The 17,203-nt window shown below is 45.5% G+C and overlaps 2 protein-coding genes across 5 annotated transcripts; one reads left to right on the forward strand and one right to left on the reverse strand.

The window, feature by feature from the left end:
- The first annotated feature begins 734 nt into the window (after positions 1–734).
- Positions 735–8,275, forward strand: LOC133486721 (uncharacterized). Its single transcript, XM_061792302.1, has 2 exons — positions 735–3,728; positions 5,842–8,275. The coding sequence occupies exons 1-2, from the start codon at positions 2,019–2,021 to the stop codon at positions 6,583–6,585; spliced, it is 2,454 nt and encodes an 817-aa protein (XP_061648286.1). The 5' UTR covers positions 735–2,018; the 3' UTR covers positions 6,586–8,275.
- A 775-nt stretch (positions 8,276–9,050) lies between these two features.
- Positions 9,051–16,341, reverse strand: ankrd50l (ankyrin repeat domain 50-like). 4 transcript variants are annotated; one of them, XM_061792552.1, is made up of 6 exons: positions 16,211–16,334; positions 15,160–15,292; positions 14,672–14,749; positions 14,085–14,552; positions 13,057–13,277; positions 9,051–12,934 (listed from the first exon to the last, which is right to left on the reverse strand). In XM_061792552.1, exons 4-6 carry the CDS (start codon positions 14,483–14,485, stop codon positions 9,597–9,599), a joined length of 3,960 nt encoding a protein of 1,319 aa, XP_061648536.1. In that variant the 5' UTR covers positions 14,486–14,552; positions 14,672–14,749; positions 15,160–15,292; positions 16,211–16,334; the 3' UTR covers positions 9,051–9,596. The 4 variants fall into 4 exon arrangements, with proteins under 4 accessions (XP_061648536.1, XP_061648537.1, XP_061648535.1 ...); XM_061792553.1 differs by lacking the exon at positions 15,160–15,292 and having other exon boundaries at positions 16,211–16,341; XM_061792551.1 differs by having other exon boundaries at positions 14,672–15,292.
- Positions 16,342–17,203: the final 862 nt, after the last annotated feature.

A 17,203-nucleotide genomic window follows, 5' to 3' on the forward strand; every position in this document is an offset into this window, starting at 1 on the left:
CCCTTTTTTTTTTTTTCACGCCTTTATCGATTTTATTTTATTTTATTTATTTTTTATGTAGTTGCAACACACTTAAAATGGACAACTGGAGCCTCTTCATCCATAATGAAGCAATAATGTACCAGTCTCAATAATGCGCCATCAACACTTAACATCTTGGATTCAAAGTGATCACGTTTGTTGCATCCATTTAGATGTTTTTTTCTCCTAAGACTGGTTAATTAAAATGTATGTATTCATTTATCTCATTTATTGTTTAATTGTTTTATCATAAATAAAAAATACATTACAACAATAAATCATTTTACGTATATGTTTAACCATTTATTTTGTATAAAATATTTGGTTCATTGATTTATTATAAATAATATAATACAAATAGTGTGTAGTTTTACATATACATTACTCCCACATCCTTTTTTAATATTGGTTCATTAGAATTTTTTATTGTCGTTGCAGAGTTGTAAATGAAATAAATACAATAATTTTACATTTATACATTTGACATTTTACTTTTTATTAAATAAATGGTTAGTTGATTGTAACTAAAACAAAAGACATTACTTCAATATACATTTTTACGTACACAATATAGGTAACTTCATTTTATTTTATTTTTTAAAATAGATTAACAATTTTACATATACAGTACTGTATATTTAACGTATTTCAAAATTGGTTGATTTATTGTAAAAAATGAAAAGGTGTAAAATAAAAAGACATCTAACATCAATATTTAGCTTTTTGAAATGTATTTTATTGACTGTGATTCCAACCAGTGTGAAATTATCCAAAACTATTTATTGAAAAATAATACTATATAATCTTTGTACATATATCAATACAAGCGACATATAGTGACAGGCTGAACAATGAAATGCTATTATATTAAATAAGTGCTTGATTCATTATATTAATACAATTAAAATTAAAAGTGTTATTTTATTATTAAAATAACATATTTTACATACACTTGTGTTTTTTTGTTTTGTTTTTTTTACTTCCTCTATAAACTTCCCATCTGTCTCTTTTAAAAGAAAAAAATAAATGTGGCCCTTGAGTTTGAGTGCAATAGTTTTCCCAGTCCTTGATTAGTTTTTGAAAAAAACCCAAAATAAAAAGCAGCCTCACTTGTGGGCATCTCTGAGGTTGTGAAAAAGTTGAATGGACAAATTGAGAAGGTTATTGATTATTATTATTATTATTTTCTAAGCTCCAGCGTAAAGCCCCCAGGTCCACTTGGATTGCTGCCCATTGAGAGGGGCTTTGAATTGGACACATTTACTGAGCTTGAATCGCTCAAAGTCTGTTTCTTTTTTTTCAAATAAATTATTATTTTTTTATTATTATTTTGCAATAACGTTGCGCTCAGAGTGGAGGAATGGGCTGTTCAAAGTCGATTTAGCCGCCCACACTCTGCCTGCAGCTTTTTGAAATGCAGATACGTAAACTGGATACGCGATGTTGGTATCACTTTGCAGCCTGGTCGCTCAGCAACCTCGCTCCTAACCAACAAGTCCATTGATCAATGAATAATTGAAAATATTCCACATGATGACATCTGAAAATAAGGAGCAGACATGGAGAATTGTTCCGTTTCAGAAGTGGTTCACAGTGAGATACAGTTCTTTTCTCGACTGCAAGTCACTTTAACATTTCCCATATAATTTGCCATTTAATAGATGTTTTATATTCTGAATAGATGTTTTATGTTCTGTTATTTTTATTGCACTGCTTGATTTCTTTAAACTATGTTTGTACCAAAAAATAAAATGAATAATAATAAGTATTATTATTATTATTATTATTCACATGGTTCCGATATGTATGATGAGGGCTGTTTTTGACATTTCTGTATTCTAAAGGTGTGGATACAGGTGGAAAAATGGTACGCCCTGGTATCTTACGTCTGTGGCGTGTTAAGATACAGGCGGACAAACGAGTCAACCCAAATTCTATTTGTGTGTGTTCAACTTTCTGTCCGTCATCTTTGTCGTTTCTAGTTTCTGTTTCTCAACATGAGTTCAAGTCCCTCACCGAACGACCCGGCCCACAGATCCGCCCACAGCCCCCTGTCCCCGACGGGCTGGGCGGCACAGGCACATCGTGACCTGGTTCAGGCCGAGGCAGAGCTACGTCGTCTGCAGGAACGCCAAGCCACCGAGGCGGACTCGGTGCGGCAGGGGCTGGAGCGCGCCATGCTAGGAGTTCGCCGGGAAGAGCGCCGCTTGCTAGAGCGAGTGGAGCAGGACCATCGAGACACACAACAGCACCTGGAGCAGGTCCACAAGGAAAATGTGGCGGCGGCCCGAGTCAGCCAGGCCCTGCTGGACCAAAGGCTTGGGAATCTGGTCCTACTTCAGCATAGAATCCAGGAAGCGGCTAAGCAGACACTGGTGGACCAAAGTTTCTCGAACCAGACTCTGTTGCTCAAGGAGGTTGCAGAGTTCCTCCAACCCTGGGAAGTCTCAGTTTCCCTGAAGAAAGTCACGTTCAAGCCTAGCTCCCAACCCAACGCTGTCACCTTCGGAGACATCCGAGCACAGGGTCAGAGTTTTTCTCTGCATACTGGCGGTTGCGGCCCACGCGGGCAGGTGTGTGCTCTCCATTCTCAGGAAATTCCATGTAGAGAAACCAGTCACCAAGTTGCTGAAGAAGACAGAAGCCCACTGGAACAAGGCTGGACCACCACACCAGGCACGGTTGTTGAAAAAATGAGCCTCTCTTCTTTGCATGATCCCGAATCAAAAGAGGAATCAATGACTTCCCTATCAAAGTCCAAAAAATCCAGACTGAAGTCTCACCAGGACCAGAAGATGGAATCTGTATCGTGTCTGAAGAAGGTTCCAACGATCCTCAGCCCTGATTGCAGAGAAGATGAATGGTCAATGGGCAGCAGGAACCAGAGGAAACCACCCACGGTATCCTCGTCTTCCTCATTTGACTGTAGTCGAGAAATCCAGAGAGGAGCTGCAAGAAAAGGAACTCAAGGTTGTAGTCTTCTGAGGCCTGGAAAAGGATCACTGTCGTCTCCTGGAAGGAGCCGGAACGAGCTCTCGGCCAGCCACAGCTGCCTGGACCTCACCTCCCTGTCCTCTTCCCGAGGACATCCTCACTCGAGGCTCAGCCAGTCCTCCGATGAACACTCTCTCGGGACGGTCTGCGATTCAGGCCGAGCCACGTCACCAGCGGACAGCCTGGACTCTAGCTACACATTCGTCTTGAGTCGTTCTCAGGATTACAGCATCAACCGAAACTCTTTGAGCAACGACTGCCGCCTGTCCAAATCTGCGGTGGACTTGCCTTACATGACACGCCCGCTGATCGGACCTGGGACCAAAGAATACATAGGAGCATGGTCACAGAATTGCGAAAACTTTGTGAGACCAGCTTCGCCCCCGCCCAGCAGGGGTCTTGGGGTTTCTGTCAGGAGGCAGCTGGTGTCATATCAAGATCCAAATCAGCCGGCTCAGCCTCTCATGGCCAGATCTGTGTCCATGTCCATCTTGGATGTCTCCTCGCACGAGCCCAAGAGAGGCCGAGGAGGGCGAGGAGGTCCACTGGCCCTGGTGGAGGTTCAAGAGGAAGGAGAGCCAAGAGAGAGTCGTCTGATCCGGCAGTTCGGGAAGCAGGGCTCGGGTCGGACGGACTTCACCTTGCCAAGTGGTCTACACTGTACGCCACAGGGTCAAGTCTTCATCGTAGACTGTGGGAACGCTCGTGTTCAGGTATGTGGGCTTGTACCAAGGTTATACATTGTTGGCGGGGGATAAGGACTGAGCCCGGCTATGAGTAGCAAGTAATTGATGGCCCCTTAAAAAGCTTTTCTGTTCTGTAATTGTCTATAGATGCCACAGGATGGCCAAAAAAAGAATTTTATCTACTCGAAGTTCCTTAACTTGCTTCAAGGGTTCCTTGGCACCAAGATGTCACCAGTACAGTGGTACCTTGAGATACGAGTGACCTGAGAAACGAGCCGTCATTTGGCTGTATATTTGCTTTGACTTGCAAGCACAAGTACGAGCACTTTATGATGGCTGTCAACTCAAATGAACTCATTTCGCAGCACTTTAACAACTCGTGAACATGGCATAAGAATAAAGATCAGTTTCAAGCTGTTTAATGCCACTCCCAGTTGAAGTTCACGGTCAAATGAAGCATAAAACAAAGAGAATTACACGTCGTGTATGTAAAACAACCGCATAACTTTGCTTGAAGGTCTGCGAACTTAAGGCTAACAAACAATGAATGAAAAACTGCCATTGACATGCTAACATTTAACGTTGACAGTCGCAGTTTTTAGAACTACTGTGGCCGAGACAGACAAATACTTATTTCAGCCGCTGTGTGTGTGTGTGTGTGTGTATATATATATATATATATATATATATAAATATATATATTTATATATACACGCACACACAGCGGCTGAAATAAGTATTTAACACGTCACCATTTTCACCTCACTAAATATATTTCCAAAGGTGCTATTGACATGAACATTTCAACAGATGTTGGGAACAACCCAAGTAATCCAGACATACAAAGAAAGTCGAACAAATAAGATCAGAAATTGTGTGTAATAATGTAAAATGACACAGGGAAAAGTATTGCACACATGAAGAAAGGGAGATGCAAAAAGGCATGGAAAGCCAAGACAACACCTAAATGATGGATAGGAGCAGTGAGGAGTCGCAAGAACATTGCAAACTATCCATCCAGAGAGGAGAAATGGCAGTGCACATCACCCCAAAAACACCATACCAACAGTGAAGTTCGAAGGTGGGAACAAGATGGTGTGTGGCTGTTTATCAGCAAATGGTACTGGTAAACATCACATTATTGAAGGAAGGATGAATGGGCAAATGTACCGAGACATTCTTGACAAATATCTGCTGCCATCTACGAGGATGATGAAAATTAAACAAGGGTGGACATTTCAGCAGGCTAATAATCCCAAACATACTGCCAAGGAAACTCTCAATTGGTTTCAAAGAAAAAAAATATAGCTGCTTGAATGGCCTAGCCAATCACCTGACTTGAATTCAATAGAAAATCTATGGAAAGAACTGAAACCTAAGGTCCATAAAAGAAGCCCATGGAACCTTCAAGATTTGAAGACTGTTTTTGTGGAGGAATGGGCCTAAATCACACCAGAGCAATGCATGCGACTAGTTTCTCCATACCAGAGGTGTATTGAAGCTGTCATTGCAAAAAAAGGCAAAGTTTACAAAGTATGAAATAAATACCAGTTGGCGTGTTCAATACTTTTTCCCTGTGCCATTTCACATTCTTACACGGAAGTTCATTCCTAAGCTAATTTGTTCTACTTTTTTGGTATGGATGGATTACTTGGGTTGTTCCCAAGTACTTTGTTCTACTTTCTTTGTACTGTGTGTGTGTGTGTGTGTGTGTGTTTGTTTGTGTGTGTGTGTTTCCGTACATATATGGACACAGAAATAATTAAACTTGTATCTCAAGGGACCACTGTATGTTATCAGTAAATAACGGAGGATAAGTTCCTAAAAAAAAAAAAAAAAAAAACACACTTGGGGTAATTTGCGAAAGCCAAAGCGTAAATACTGTATGTGGGGGTTTTACCGTAGTTTTAGTTATGTAAAAAGACAATGCTGTTTGAGTTGGTTATCGTTATTTAAACTCTATTTTTTATTTTTATGTTGTTCACGAAAATCTTTTATAAATTTTAGTTTGCATTATTTTGTTGTTGTTGTTGTTTGTTAACTATAATAACCTTGACTTGTACCATTCAAGGCTGTTTGACTTTTGAGATTTTTTTGTGATATCGTTTTAATCCAAACTAATGGTAAACTCTCGGCCCAGGTCACAGACCCTCAGGGCAACGTTCTCCAGCAGGTCACCTCACCAAATTCAGACGGTTTTGCCAGGCGATGTAGGAATTTCTTCGACATCGCGGTCAATACCAAAGGCCTGGTGGCACTTAGTTGCGCGGCAGAGCGCACCCTACTGGTCTTCAACCGACACGGACGACTCCTCCAGACCTTCGGAGGGTCCACTTCAGGGCCGACGAAAGACGAACTGGAGGCTCCCAGGGGCGTGACAGTGACACGACTGGACGAGTTCTTGGTGGCAGATATCCGCATGGGTACCCTCGTTGCCCTGAAACTGGATCATAAGACCGGGTCCCGCTTGGAGCGTACTGTGGTGACCGGATTCCACCGCCCTTACTTGGTGGCGGCTTGCGTGAGCTCGGGAATGGTCGCCGTATCAGAGCGAGGGACAGAAACCGGTCGGGTGCCCTGCATCAAAGTCTTGGAGCCCGGCTGGAACACAGTACGGGTTCTGGGGGTGTGCTCAGCCATGGGACCCATCCTGGTCTGCCCGTGGGGCCTCTGTATCGATGCCGAGGGCGACGTGCTGGTGGCCGACTGGGGGGACGCCCACAGGATCCTGATGTTCCCATCGCAAGGAGCTGGCCGGTCCTTGGTGAGTCGAGGTTTAAGGAGTCCGCGTGGGATCGGCCTATTGCCAAGGGGCCACCTGGTGGTGTCTGATAGTATGAACCACTGCGTTAAGATCTACCAGTACAAGTCAGAACACGTTTAACTGTGCAGCCGTTTACTCAAGACTATGATTCAACAGGGGTGGAGAATTTACAGTAAATTTCCCTGCAAACCTAAGATGGGGATTTTGGGGAAATAAATATAGATATTTTATTTATATTTATAAACATTTCATAATTCCAATTGAAAGTTAGCAATTTGGAATACAGTATATCAAAAATACCCCATGCATGGACATTTACTGGAAGCATTCCAGAAATTGACTGGAAATTTTCCACCCCTGTTCAATCCCAGTCTTGACGAAATACTTGTTACACTTGTGCTTGAATATGATTGCTTTCCATGAACTCCCCCTCAATTCCCAGTTTTTTCCCCTGGGAAGTTTCCAATTTGGAACAGCTCTCAAATTTACTTTCACATGGGGCGGCACGGTGCGCGACTGGTTAGCACATCTGCCTCAAAGTTCTGAGGATCGGGGTTCAAATCCCGGTCCCGCCTGTGTGGCGTTTGCATGTTCTCCCCGTGCCTGCGTGGGTTTTCTCCGGGCATTCCGGTTTCCACCCTCATCCCAAAAACATGCATGGTAGGTTTATTGAAGATTCTAAATTGCCCGTAGGTGTGAATGGGTGTTTGTTTCTATGTGCCCTGCGATTGGCTGGCGTCCAGTTCAGGGTGTGCACCGCCTCTCGCCCGAAGATTGCTGGGATAGCCTCCAGCGCGCCCGCGACTCTAGTGAGGAGAAGCGGGATAGAAAGTGGATGGATGGACTTTCACATGGAAATTTCCCCAGGAACTTTCTGAAAAATCTCCCACCCGTTTGCAGCCTAAATCAGACCACCAAAGACCATCTTGAAGCCAAAGTCTGGTATTCTGCTACTTGTGTGTTTGTGCGCTATCAAGAATAGTGTCAACTGAATTTGCCTCGTGGGACCATTTACTGTATGTTTAATTGAATTATTAATATCAATTAGAATTTAAATGATTACATGAAATTTGAGTGATTTGCATTTAAACGGAATAAAAACCAAACATGTTTGTCATGTTTTCTTCAAGTTCGCGTGGTTTACTTTTGAATTTGGTTCATTTTCACAAAAGGTTCAAGTGTGGTCCACGTTCTCGTATTGTCCTAGTTCAGATGTACTTTGGTTTCAGAATAGGTTCAAGTTCAGATTTTGTCCACGCAGTTGATATTCACATGCAGTTTCAATTCATTCATAGCTGTAGTTTAGATGTGGTTTCGATTTTTTGTTTGGGAGCTGCAACTGATTGATTTTCTTTCACAAACTAGTTGAACTTCATGAGCGTTCCCCATCGTCGTGTTTGGTTTCTATGTGAGCAGACCATGGGTTGAATCCTACTTCCTGTTTCCTGTTTCCTGTGTATGGCGTGCAAGCGTCAACATTTCTTCTTGCTTGTTGTCCGGCACTGTTCAGGATTCATCTTCATCACAAGTTTCCTCTGCAGATGTTTCCTTTCTTCTTTTCATTCACCAGCTCACTGTGGTTAGAGATTTTTTTCCCCCTTTTTACATTCAATAGCCTTCACCATCTTATGTCCATCTTTAGTTTGTACAATATACTATTCATCATCCTCTTCTTTTTTTTTTGTACTCGTCTGACTTTCAGCTCTCTTTTCACTTACTGCATATGTAAAATAGTTTATTTTCCTAATATTTTTTATTTGCAGTAAAGAAATTGTATTTACCATATTTAAATATTTCATTCTCATTTGTAATAGTATTGTTCATGTTATCATTATTTAAATAATTTAATAAAATAAATAGAGCGTTTATATGTAGTGTTTTCAGTGTAGTATTTACAATAACTCAATGAACCAACTACACATAAAAAATTGTATATATATATATATATATATATATATAAAATTTTTTAGCATTAAGATAGATCCATTGTCCATTTTACAAATAATTTTACATAAATTACCACAATTTATATGCATCTATTATTGTTGTCAATCACTTTTGTATTTGTTTCTTAGTTTATTTTGATAACATAATTCATTATACATAATAATGAAACATTTAATAAAATAAATGTTAAAATATAAAATAGTTACTGATGAAATAATCAGTTCAATTATTTGAGATAAATTAGTTTAAAAACAATAATACATTAATAAAAAAGGGGAGCACGGTTAGCACATCTGCCTCCCAGCTCCCATGTTTGCATGCTTGCCGGAGTACCCGGACAAAACCCATGGAAGCACGGGCCCCCGTGCTTCCGTGTACTTTCCTCAGGTACTCCAGCATCCTCCTACAAACTACATTCGGTTCCAAACATTTTAGTAAAAAAATAAATGGCTAAATAAATGCAACAAACATGACAGGACTATGCCCCTGTTCTAGAATATTATTTTAGACTCAACCTACAAGCTTCACTACAAATAAATCTTAAAATTGAAACACGTTTTGTCTTTTATTGGTCCTTCAAAGTTGTGAGAAGAAACAACAAACGTTGAAATGAAATGTAAAAAAAAAAAGACATCAAGTCTTATGAATTTTTTTTTTTAATGAACACGTCCTTGGACCCAAATGTCATTATTATATTCATAAATAAGGCCCTATTTGTGTGTATGTGTGCATGTGTGTGAGCCCTGCTCACAAGCTACTACAAGTATCACAAAAGAATCTAAGTGTTCAAGTAATTGTTGTTTTCTTAAGGTAGATTAACTTTTCTGACACCAGTGTTCATTTGCAGACCAAAAGTGTTACTGTTAGCATGAGCATGGGACCCTCAAACTGCAGCTTGAAAGGCTTCAAGTTGAGCTGTGGGTCCAAGATTTGCATGGAGATGGCCTGCAAGGCATGAGAAGGCGCCACAGGGCTAAAGTGAGCAGCAGTGTCATGCTTGAACGCAGGGTCCCAAGTTTCCCTGTGTTTTGGGGGGGCTGTATCCTTGGCGGTGAGCTTTGGGGAGTCTTGGGACCTGTCGTCGGACCATCCCACCATGGCGTAGTCCAGAGTCCTCTCTCGAAGTTGTCTATTCATTTTGTCCCGATAGTCCAGTCCATGTGAAGAGGCATTGGGGGAGGCGGTCACAGGGGGGTCTCTCTCTTGTAAAAAAAAGTTCTGGTGGGACCCTCAAACTGCAGCTTGATGGCCTGTTTCAGGTTGAGCTGGGGGTCTGAGGTTTGCATGAAGACTTCCAAGGCACCCGAGGGCGGTCCAGCATTGTGCTTGGGTGGAGGGTCCCAAGCTTCTCTGTAGTGGGGGCCCTGTATACTAGACGTGGGGCCTTGGGCAGTTTTAGTAGTCCTGAGTTCCACGTCTACTCTCTCCAAGTTCTTTAGGTTCATTTTGTCCTGATAGTCCATTCCACGAGACAATGTTTTTGGAGGCAACTCACAGTTGTGGACAACAGCGGTGACAGTGCAAAGGGTCGGTGAGGGGCTGCCTTTCGGGGGATGGTGACGGTTGCTTCCCAATCCCCCGGGTGGTGGGGGCAAGGTTGAAGGGCGGCTCCGGCTTCGGGGTAACGAGTGCTGCTGGATCTGCTGGATGAAGCTGAGGTTGTCGGCCGGGACAGTCTGCAGGGTGGCCAAGGAGCGCCCGGTGGATGACGTCTGGGAGCTGTTGGTGGAGTGAAAAGGCTCCGTGGTGGATCCTCCAGAAGACGGTGAGGATGAGGAGGTCACAGTTTCAGCTCTGTAAATATTCAAGGACATCTTGTTGGTGGGAGAAACCGTGCTGCCTCTGGGCACCAGACCCTGGTACGACTTGGCCCCATAGCTCTCCAGGAGCTGGACCACCCTGGCATGCCCGTGCCTCCCCGCCACTTTCATGGGATTCCGGCCATATTTGTCCACATGGTCAGGGTTGGCGCCAGACTCCAGGAGCATGGAGACCACGTCAGCATGTCCCTGCTGGGAGGCAATGCTCAGAGCCGTCGCCCCCTGGTGGCAACTGAGGTCTATATTGACGGCACTCACTGACAGGAGACGGCGCCCCACATTGCCGTTCCCCGTCCAGGCCACAGAATGCAAGGGCGGTCTTCCTTCTGTGTCCTTAGCATTGGGGTTGGCCCCGTGCTTCAAGAGCAAGTCCACCACGTCCACATCTCCCTGCCAGGAGGCCACATGCAAGGCAGTCCGGCCCTCGGAATCTCGCGATTCTAGAGGCGCCCCCCCTTTCTCTATGAGGAGCTTCGCCATGTGGATCCGCCCCTCCAACACCAGGAGATAGAGTAACGGTCGCCCCTCCGCATCACGGACGTCTGTGTCGGCCCCTCGTCGCATCAGGAGCTCAGCCACCTCGCCGTGCCCCTCCAGAAGGGCAGCGCTCAAGGCCGAGTGTCCGTCATAGGCCCTGTGGTCAATGGGTGAGCGGCGGTCCAGCAATAATCGGGCGGCGCCAACGTGTCCTTCCTGGGCTGCCAGAATCAGTGCCGTACGACCTTCAACATCCATCTCGCCGACCCGTGCTGTACTACCTCTCTCTGTTAACGCAGCGCAGACCGCCCGGTGGCCTTCGCAGGCCGCGGCATGCAAAGGGGTCCAGCCCAGGTCATCCTTGTGGTTCTCATCCAGACCCCGTTCTAGGAGTGCGCGTACCACCTCGGCGCTCCCCCGGGCAGCTGCCAGGCTGAGCGCCGTCCTGCCTTCATCGTCGATGGCGTCCACGGCAGCCCCCCAGAAGAGAAGCCGCGACACGGCCTTCATATGGCCCATGGCGGCGGCGGCCAGAAGGGGGGTCACCGCTGCCGCAGCGGGCTCGTCCCATACAGGGCCTGCAGTCTCGTCTACATCGGCGCCAGCATCCAGCAGAAGCTCAACCATGTCGTCATGGCCCTCATAGGCCGCAAGGAGCAGCGGGGTCATTCCGTCATGGTCTCTATGTCTTGGATCAGCACCTCGGTCTAGTAAAAGACATACGACCTCGCCATAACCTTGCTGTCCAGCTGCTGTGGGGACACAGAGGGCCGCGACCGACAGAGCCGTGCGCCCATCCCCATCAGCCAAGTCCACTTGGGCCCTGTGGTCCAGCAGCACCTCTACCACCTCGTGGTGTCCCATGTAGGCGGAAGCAATCAGGGGGGTGCGGCCTTTGCAGTCAGCCTTGTCCACTTGAGCCCTGTAGTCCAGCAGGATGAGGACCGTCTCCTCGTGACCCCCCCAGGCCGCGGCCCTGAGGGCAGTGCGGCCCTCCGCATCACACCCGTCCACGTTTGCCCCCGCGTCCAGCAGGAGCCTGACTGCCTCGCTGTGCCCCCCCCAGGCCGCAGACCGTAGCGCAGTCCATCCATCGTTGTCGGCATGCTCCAGCATCCTGGCGGCAGTCCGCATGTCCTGGGTCCGTACCCAGTCCAGCAGAACCTTCAGCACGTCTAAGTGACCCTGTCTGCAGGCTAAAGTGAGCGGGGTTTGACCCTGGTGGTCACTGAGGAGTGGCTCAGATCCACGAGTCAGGAGCAGACGGACCAGGTTTACGGACCCCTCAAGGGCTGCGCTGACAAGCAAGGTCGGCGCGTCTGTGGAACTCAACCGGTTCACAGATGCACAGACTTTAAAGAGTTCATTGTTCGCCACTCCACCTGTACACTGCACTCCGAGACTTGGGTCAACAGAAACAAGTCCGCTCATCTTGAAGAGCTCAAATACTTTCTGGTGGGTCGAGACAGGCGCGTGGGTTACCATCGTGGCCAGGGAGCTGCTGCCGGTCCATGTCCGGGCGGGTACGTCAGCCCAGATTATCCACAGGGCCAGAATCCAAGGCTGGTCCTGATGGTGATCGGAGCAGACTAAATGCGTCCCCAGCTGGACGACCTCCTCAGAGTTCAGCAAGGGCCCCCTTAATGTCAGAGCCATGGCCAGCATGCTGTGCCCCTCTGCCTGGCTGCACAAGTACTTCTGAGTACAGTACTTCACGTCCGTTAGCCACTCGGCAAAGCTGCCGTGGAAAAGCTGTTTGCTACCCCCGGGACCGTCCACCAGGAGAGGCGCCAGTGTCCGCAGCTTGTTCTGGAACTCCTGGATGCTGAGTAGTTTGTCGTGGGTCCAGAGTGCCGTGAACAGATCCTTAGGCGTGAGGGGGGCCGGGGCCACCAAGATGACGTTAAGGAGAGGCTTGACGTAGCTGAAGAGTCTCCGAGGGAAGAGTCTTTGGCACAACCATAGGTAGAGACCGTTCAGGGTCCCCGGAATGTCCCGGATCTCGCGGAGACCCACGAGGGAGGTGGCCACGCCGTCCAGGACTCGCTCCAAGAACAGGAAGCAGCCACCGCTCTTGATGTGGAGCAGATTCAACATGTCTGCCGTGTCCGGGGTGATCTGACGCCGAAGCGCCACATCCCGGTCCAAACGCTTCAGGATGTACCGCTGCACATCGTGGACCGGGTCCGGCCGACGCAGGTCGTCCAGGCAGAGTTTACGAAAACCTGACACACGAAAAATAAAGTGTAAGGGAACATCCTTTTCACTGTCGAGAGCAGGCGGTGAACAAAGTATGCCCTGGGGGCTACATACGGGGACGTGCTCTTGAGAACAGCAGCAAAACTACCTGAGAACATCTTGGTCACGCTCTTGTTGTGGCGCCGGACCGAGCAGACTAGGAGGATCCAGGTGGGCAGCAGATTCTGGTGGGCCGCCAGTAGCTCTGCGATGGACTGGCTCTTTCTGGTACCCCCTGGGGTCCCCTGGTAGCCCACATCTAGAGAGTCCACCAGCAATATCATGGTCTGAGGGGGTGCGGGCAGGTCCAGCAGGGGCTCCAGGACATATCTGTCAGCACAACACCACGCCAAGTAGGTAAGCAAAAAAGTACACAAGAAATTTTTGGGGGTCGGTGAAAAGCACACCACAGATGCTTCACTTAGTGGAGAAAAGTATTGGGATAAATTATTCATCTTATTCAGATAACATGACAATACTTTTGCCCTTATTCATGATTTCGCATCAAGTAGTGGGACAGGTCTTCTTGATACTTTTATTCAATTGTCCCAATACTTTTGTCCATATTTATTTATTTCAAAGTGTGGCTGCACAAAGCATGCCAAGTACGCTAGGCTAAAGTTCCTTTGAAAGTGCACAATCACCACACACACATATCGTTTCTGGTGGTGACTCAACCTGTTGGAACTTCTGAAATATCTTGCTTCGCCCACACACGCACACACCTTACGCGTGTCTTTAAGGTGTCCTTTTTTATTTATTTTTATTGTTCATATTAAAAGTGATTATGGACAAAGGGGACATGTCTTCTTGATATGGTGAAGAATTTATCCTAATTTGTTTGTCCACATATCAAAGTGATGAGTTGAAGGTTCTGCGACCTTCCAAAAGTAAAACCCCCACAGAAGGGTCTTCAGTTCACCCCAGACCTAAAATTAGACAATAGTTCCTCCAAAAGTTTCTAGTAGCCCCAGTTCCAAAAGTTGAGAACATAATTGAGCTGCAGCCTGTGTGTGTGTGGGTTCACTAGGAACTTTCGCACAAACTAACCCTAACCCCTGACCCTAACCCAAGTACCAAGACCTCCAGAACCTAAAGGCTATTGACCACAGTTATAACATGAGAATGCATACAAACCTCTGAAAGGCGAGGTGCGGGTCTGTCTGGCAGCAGAGCAGATCTGGGGGCGGGCGGCGGCATAGGTTGGTGGCGTACTCGGGAGGCAGCAGCGACGACGCCCTCAGCTGCTCTGCCAGGGCCAGGACGAAGCGCCATGCCAGGCCGCTAGCAGGCTCCTCCCGCCGGCAGAAGTGCCAGGCCAGGCACCGTAACGCCAACCCGCACGCCTGCCCGGCCTCGGAGTCGGGCCACACTACCTCGGTGCACAGGGCCGTCTTACCGGCGCCCGCGCCACCCGTCACCAGGACCCCTGCCGGATGCCCCGCCGTGTGGCGGGCATCCAGGCAGCGCCGGAGTTTGTCCAGCGCCCATTCCCGGCAGAAGAAGCGGCGACCGCGCAGAAGACTGGGGCTGCTCATAACGCCATCACACCTCTGAACACTTCCTGTTGGCTTCCTGCTCTCTTCCTGTCAGCTGATCCACCACCTGAGAGAGAGAGAGAGAGAGAGAGGGAGTAAAATCACGACAGGAAGTGGTGACAGCTGTGTGACTGTCAGCGTCGAGCTGCACCTTTAAATGACACATACACAAAAACAAACACACACCTCCCCACACTCTGGTTTTTCAAGTTTCCTCTCGGCCGCCGGTTCCGCCTTCAACACGTGTCGCCGCATGTTTGAGTGCTGAACAAAGCAGAGACACACATGCCAAATACTGAGACAGGTGTGCCAAACGGTGAGATAGCTGGTGCCATGTCGTGAATCAGGTGTGTCCAAATATGATGAGTCCAACAAGGAAACGGCTCGTTCCAAATAGTGTGAAAGGCGGCGCCAAACAGTGAGACAGGCTTGTCCAATACTGAAGCGGTCTGTGTTAACTCTTGAAGGTTATGTGTTAAATAATGACAGGTGCTGCCAAATTGTGAGACAGGTGTGTCCAATAGTGAGAAGGCTGGTGCCAAATAATGAAACAGTCCAAATAGTGTTATATTATTTATTGGCTAAAGTTTAAGTGGTGTACCCAAAACACAGGGTTGGCATCCTAACGTTTGCATCTTATGTATGATTGAGTAACATGGAAACCGATTGGTTACAAGCGTCACGTGACGTCTCCTGAGTCATTCAGGTGTGCGTCCGTCCCATGATGCCGCGGGGTCAGTGGCACAGCGGAGATGTGGCACCTCCTCACGGAAGGTCAGATGGCTCGGCCACTAGCATGCTAGCATTCTAATGAAGACAAACACACGACAGACTTGTTGACATTCTTGTAATTTCTCATGTTGGCGACGACTCAAAGACATTCGCCACTTCCTGTTGGATCGTGTGCAATGCCAGCAAAACATTAAAGACAATATAGCTCACTATTTGCCACTATCTATTCGACATTGCCTTATCTCACTTTAGGGTGCTACAGTTGACGTTGACTGTCTCACCATTTGGCACTGCCGAGTTCACTATTGGACACACTTGTCTCACTATTTGGCACAACTATCACTGTCTAACATCACCGAGCAGACTACTGGACACACCTGTCTCACTTATTCGGCACCATTGATTTAACATTGCATGTCTCACTATTTGGCACTGCCTGTCACACTGCTGGACACACGTCTCACTATTTGGCACTGATAAAGTTTTCAACAACAATGTAAGTCTGTTGTTATGGTTACACTGTGGGTGTAATTTATGCAGTAAAACATTTTTAGACGGATTTAATTGGGAGATGACATCATATCGTATGATTCATACTGTATGTATCATGTTAGACTGTGAGGGCTATACAAAAATATATTTTGATTTGACAAAGATTGTGTTTAATTTGGTGAGTTAGAGCATTGTTGTCTGTCTCACTATCTGGCAGCAGCACTCTCACAATGTGCCAGCGTCAGTCTCCCAATTTGGCACACGCGACACGGTTGCACGAAAGTCTCACGCTGTGGCAGCAGCTTTTCCAAAAAGTGTCGCCGCCCGCCTGCCTTGTCTGTCTCACGTTTGGCAAGCTCGACAGCAATCAATGAACGAACATACGCGCCTCACACCGCGCACGCGTGAAACGGCAAGGACATGAAAGACGACAAGAAGACCAAAACAAAACCAACAAACAAAGTAGTTAGAAATGTCAACATGGGTCTTAAGTTGTCTTACCTGGAAGAACCTTCTCTTCATCACTGCAGCGACAAAAGCTCACTGGACTGCTGTTCACATTCACACACACGCACACACACACACACACGCCTCCTCAAACAACAAGCACAAGTGTGGTCACGTGTCTGGGCCCACATAAATAACTACACTATAAGGTCATTTCCGAGCACATGCTGTATTATAATGCATGTGTTCACAAATTTCACATATGCATACAAACGGCATATAAGAACATTCGGTAGCCATGTTATTTTTGTACTATTGTTTTTTGAAATTGTATTTTCATAAAAACGTATATGTATGTATATTCAGTATAATTCATTATTTTCAAACAAATGTGTGGTATAGTTTTATATTTTGTCCTGTTGTATTTCCTTTTCAAATAATTGTAAGATGTTTTTTTTAATTCATTTACTATTTGATTGAGTTTTATTTTTGTAAAAAAGTGTATGATATTGTTTTGGGAAAATGATTTTTTACAAAAATCTACAAAATACTGTTTATTTACAGTATATTTTTTTATTTGTACTATTTTCTTTATTTTCTGATAATATACATTGTGTACTTTTTATTTATTTGCTTGCTATTCTGCTATTCTATTTTTCTTTTTTACTATTGCTAATTTCTCATTTGAACAGATCATGCCATGCAGCAATTCCAACCCTGCAATGAATTAATTAATAATCATAATATATTCAGTATTGAGGTTTTTTTATGTTTTTGTGTTCTGAAGAAAATTAAAAGAAAAAAAAAAACAATTCAGCCATCATCATTGTCATAATTTCATTTTCTTTTTTCCCCATTTGTTAACATAAAGCTAAAACCAGAATAAGAATCATCTTTAAAAAGCTTAAATGTTACATTTAAATTCATAAATGTATTTATTTTTATAAAATTAAATATGCATATTGTTAATTAAAATTTGATCAAGTTGATTAAAAGTCAGCTTTAACAGAAATTTTGATCATGTTTTAATGTTTTATTTCCATAAAT

Source organism: Phyllopteryx taeniolatus, chromosome 12 (assembly GCF_024500385.1).
Source record: "Phyllopteryx taeniolatus isolate TA_2022b chromosome 12, UOR_Ptae_1.2, whole genome shotgun sequence".
In the NCBI taxonomy this organism is placed as follows: Eukaryota; Metazoa; Chordata; class Actinopteri; order Syngnathiformes; family Syngnathidae; genus Phyllopteryx; species Phyllopteryx taeniolatus.

What these genes read in the sequence shown, in the direction of transcription:
- LOC133486721 (XM_061792302.1), top strand. Translation starts at nt 2,019, where the DNA reads ATGAGTTCAAGTCCCTCACCGAACGACCCGGCCCACAGATCCGCCCAC. An exon ending in GTGGGAACGCTCGTGTTCAG is followed by an intron (nt 3,729 to 5,841) that starts GTATGTGGGCTT and finishes CTCTCGGCCCAG; the next exon opens with GTCACAGACCCTCAGGGCAA.
- ankrd50l (XM_061792553.1), bottom strand. Translation starts at nt 14,485, where the DNA reads ATGAGCAGCCCCAGTCTTCTGCGCGGTCGCCGCTTCTTCTGCCGGGAA. An exon ending in CCGCACCTCGCCTTTCAGAG is followed by an intron (nt 13,278 to 14,084) that starts GTTTGTATGCAT and finishes TTGTGCTGACAG; the next exon opens with ATATGTCCTGGAGCCCCTGC. An exon ending in CGTGACCAAGATGTTCTCAG is followed by an intron (nt 12,935 to 13,056) that starts GTAGTTTTGCTG and finishes TTCGTGTGTCAG; the next exon opens with GTTTTCGTAAACTCTGCCTG.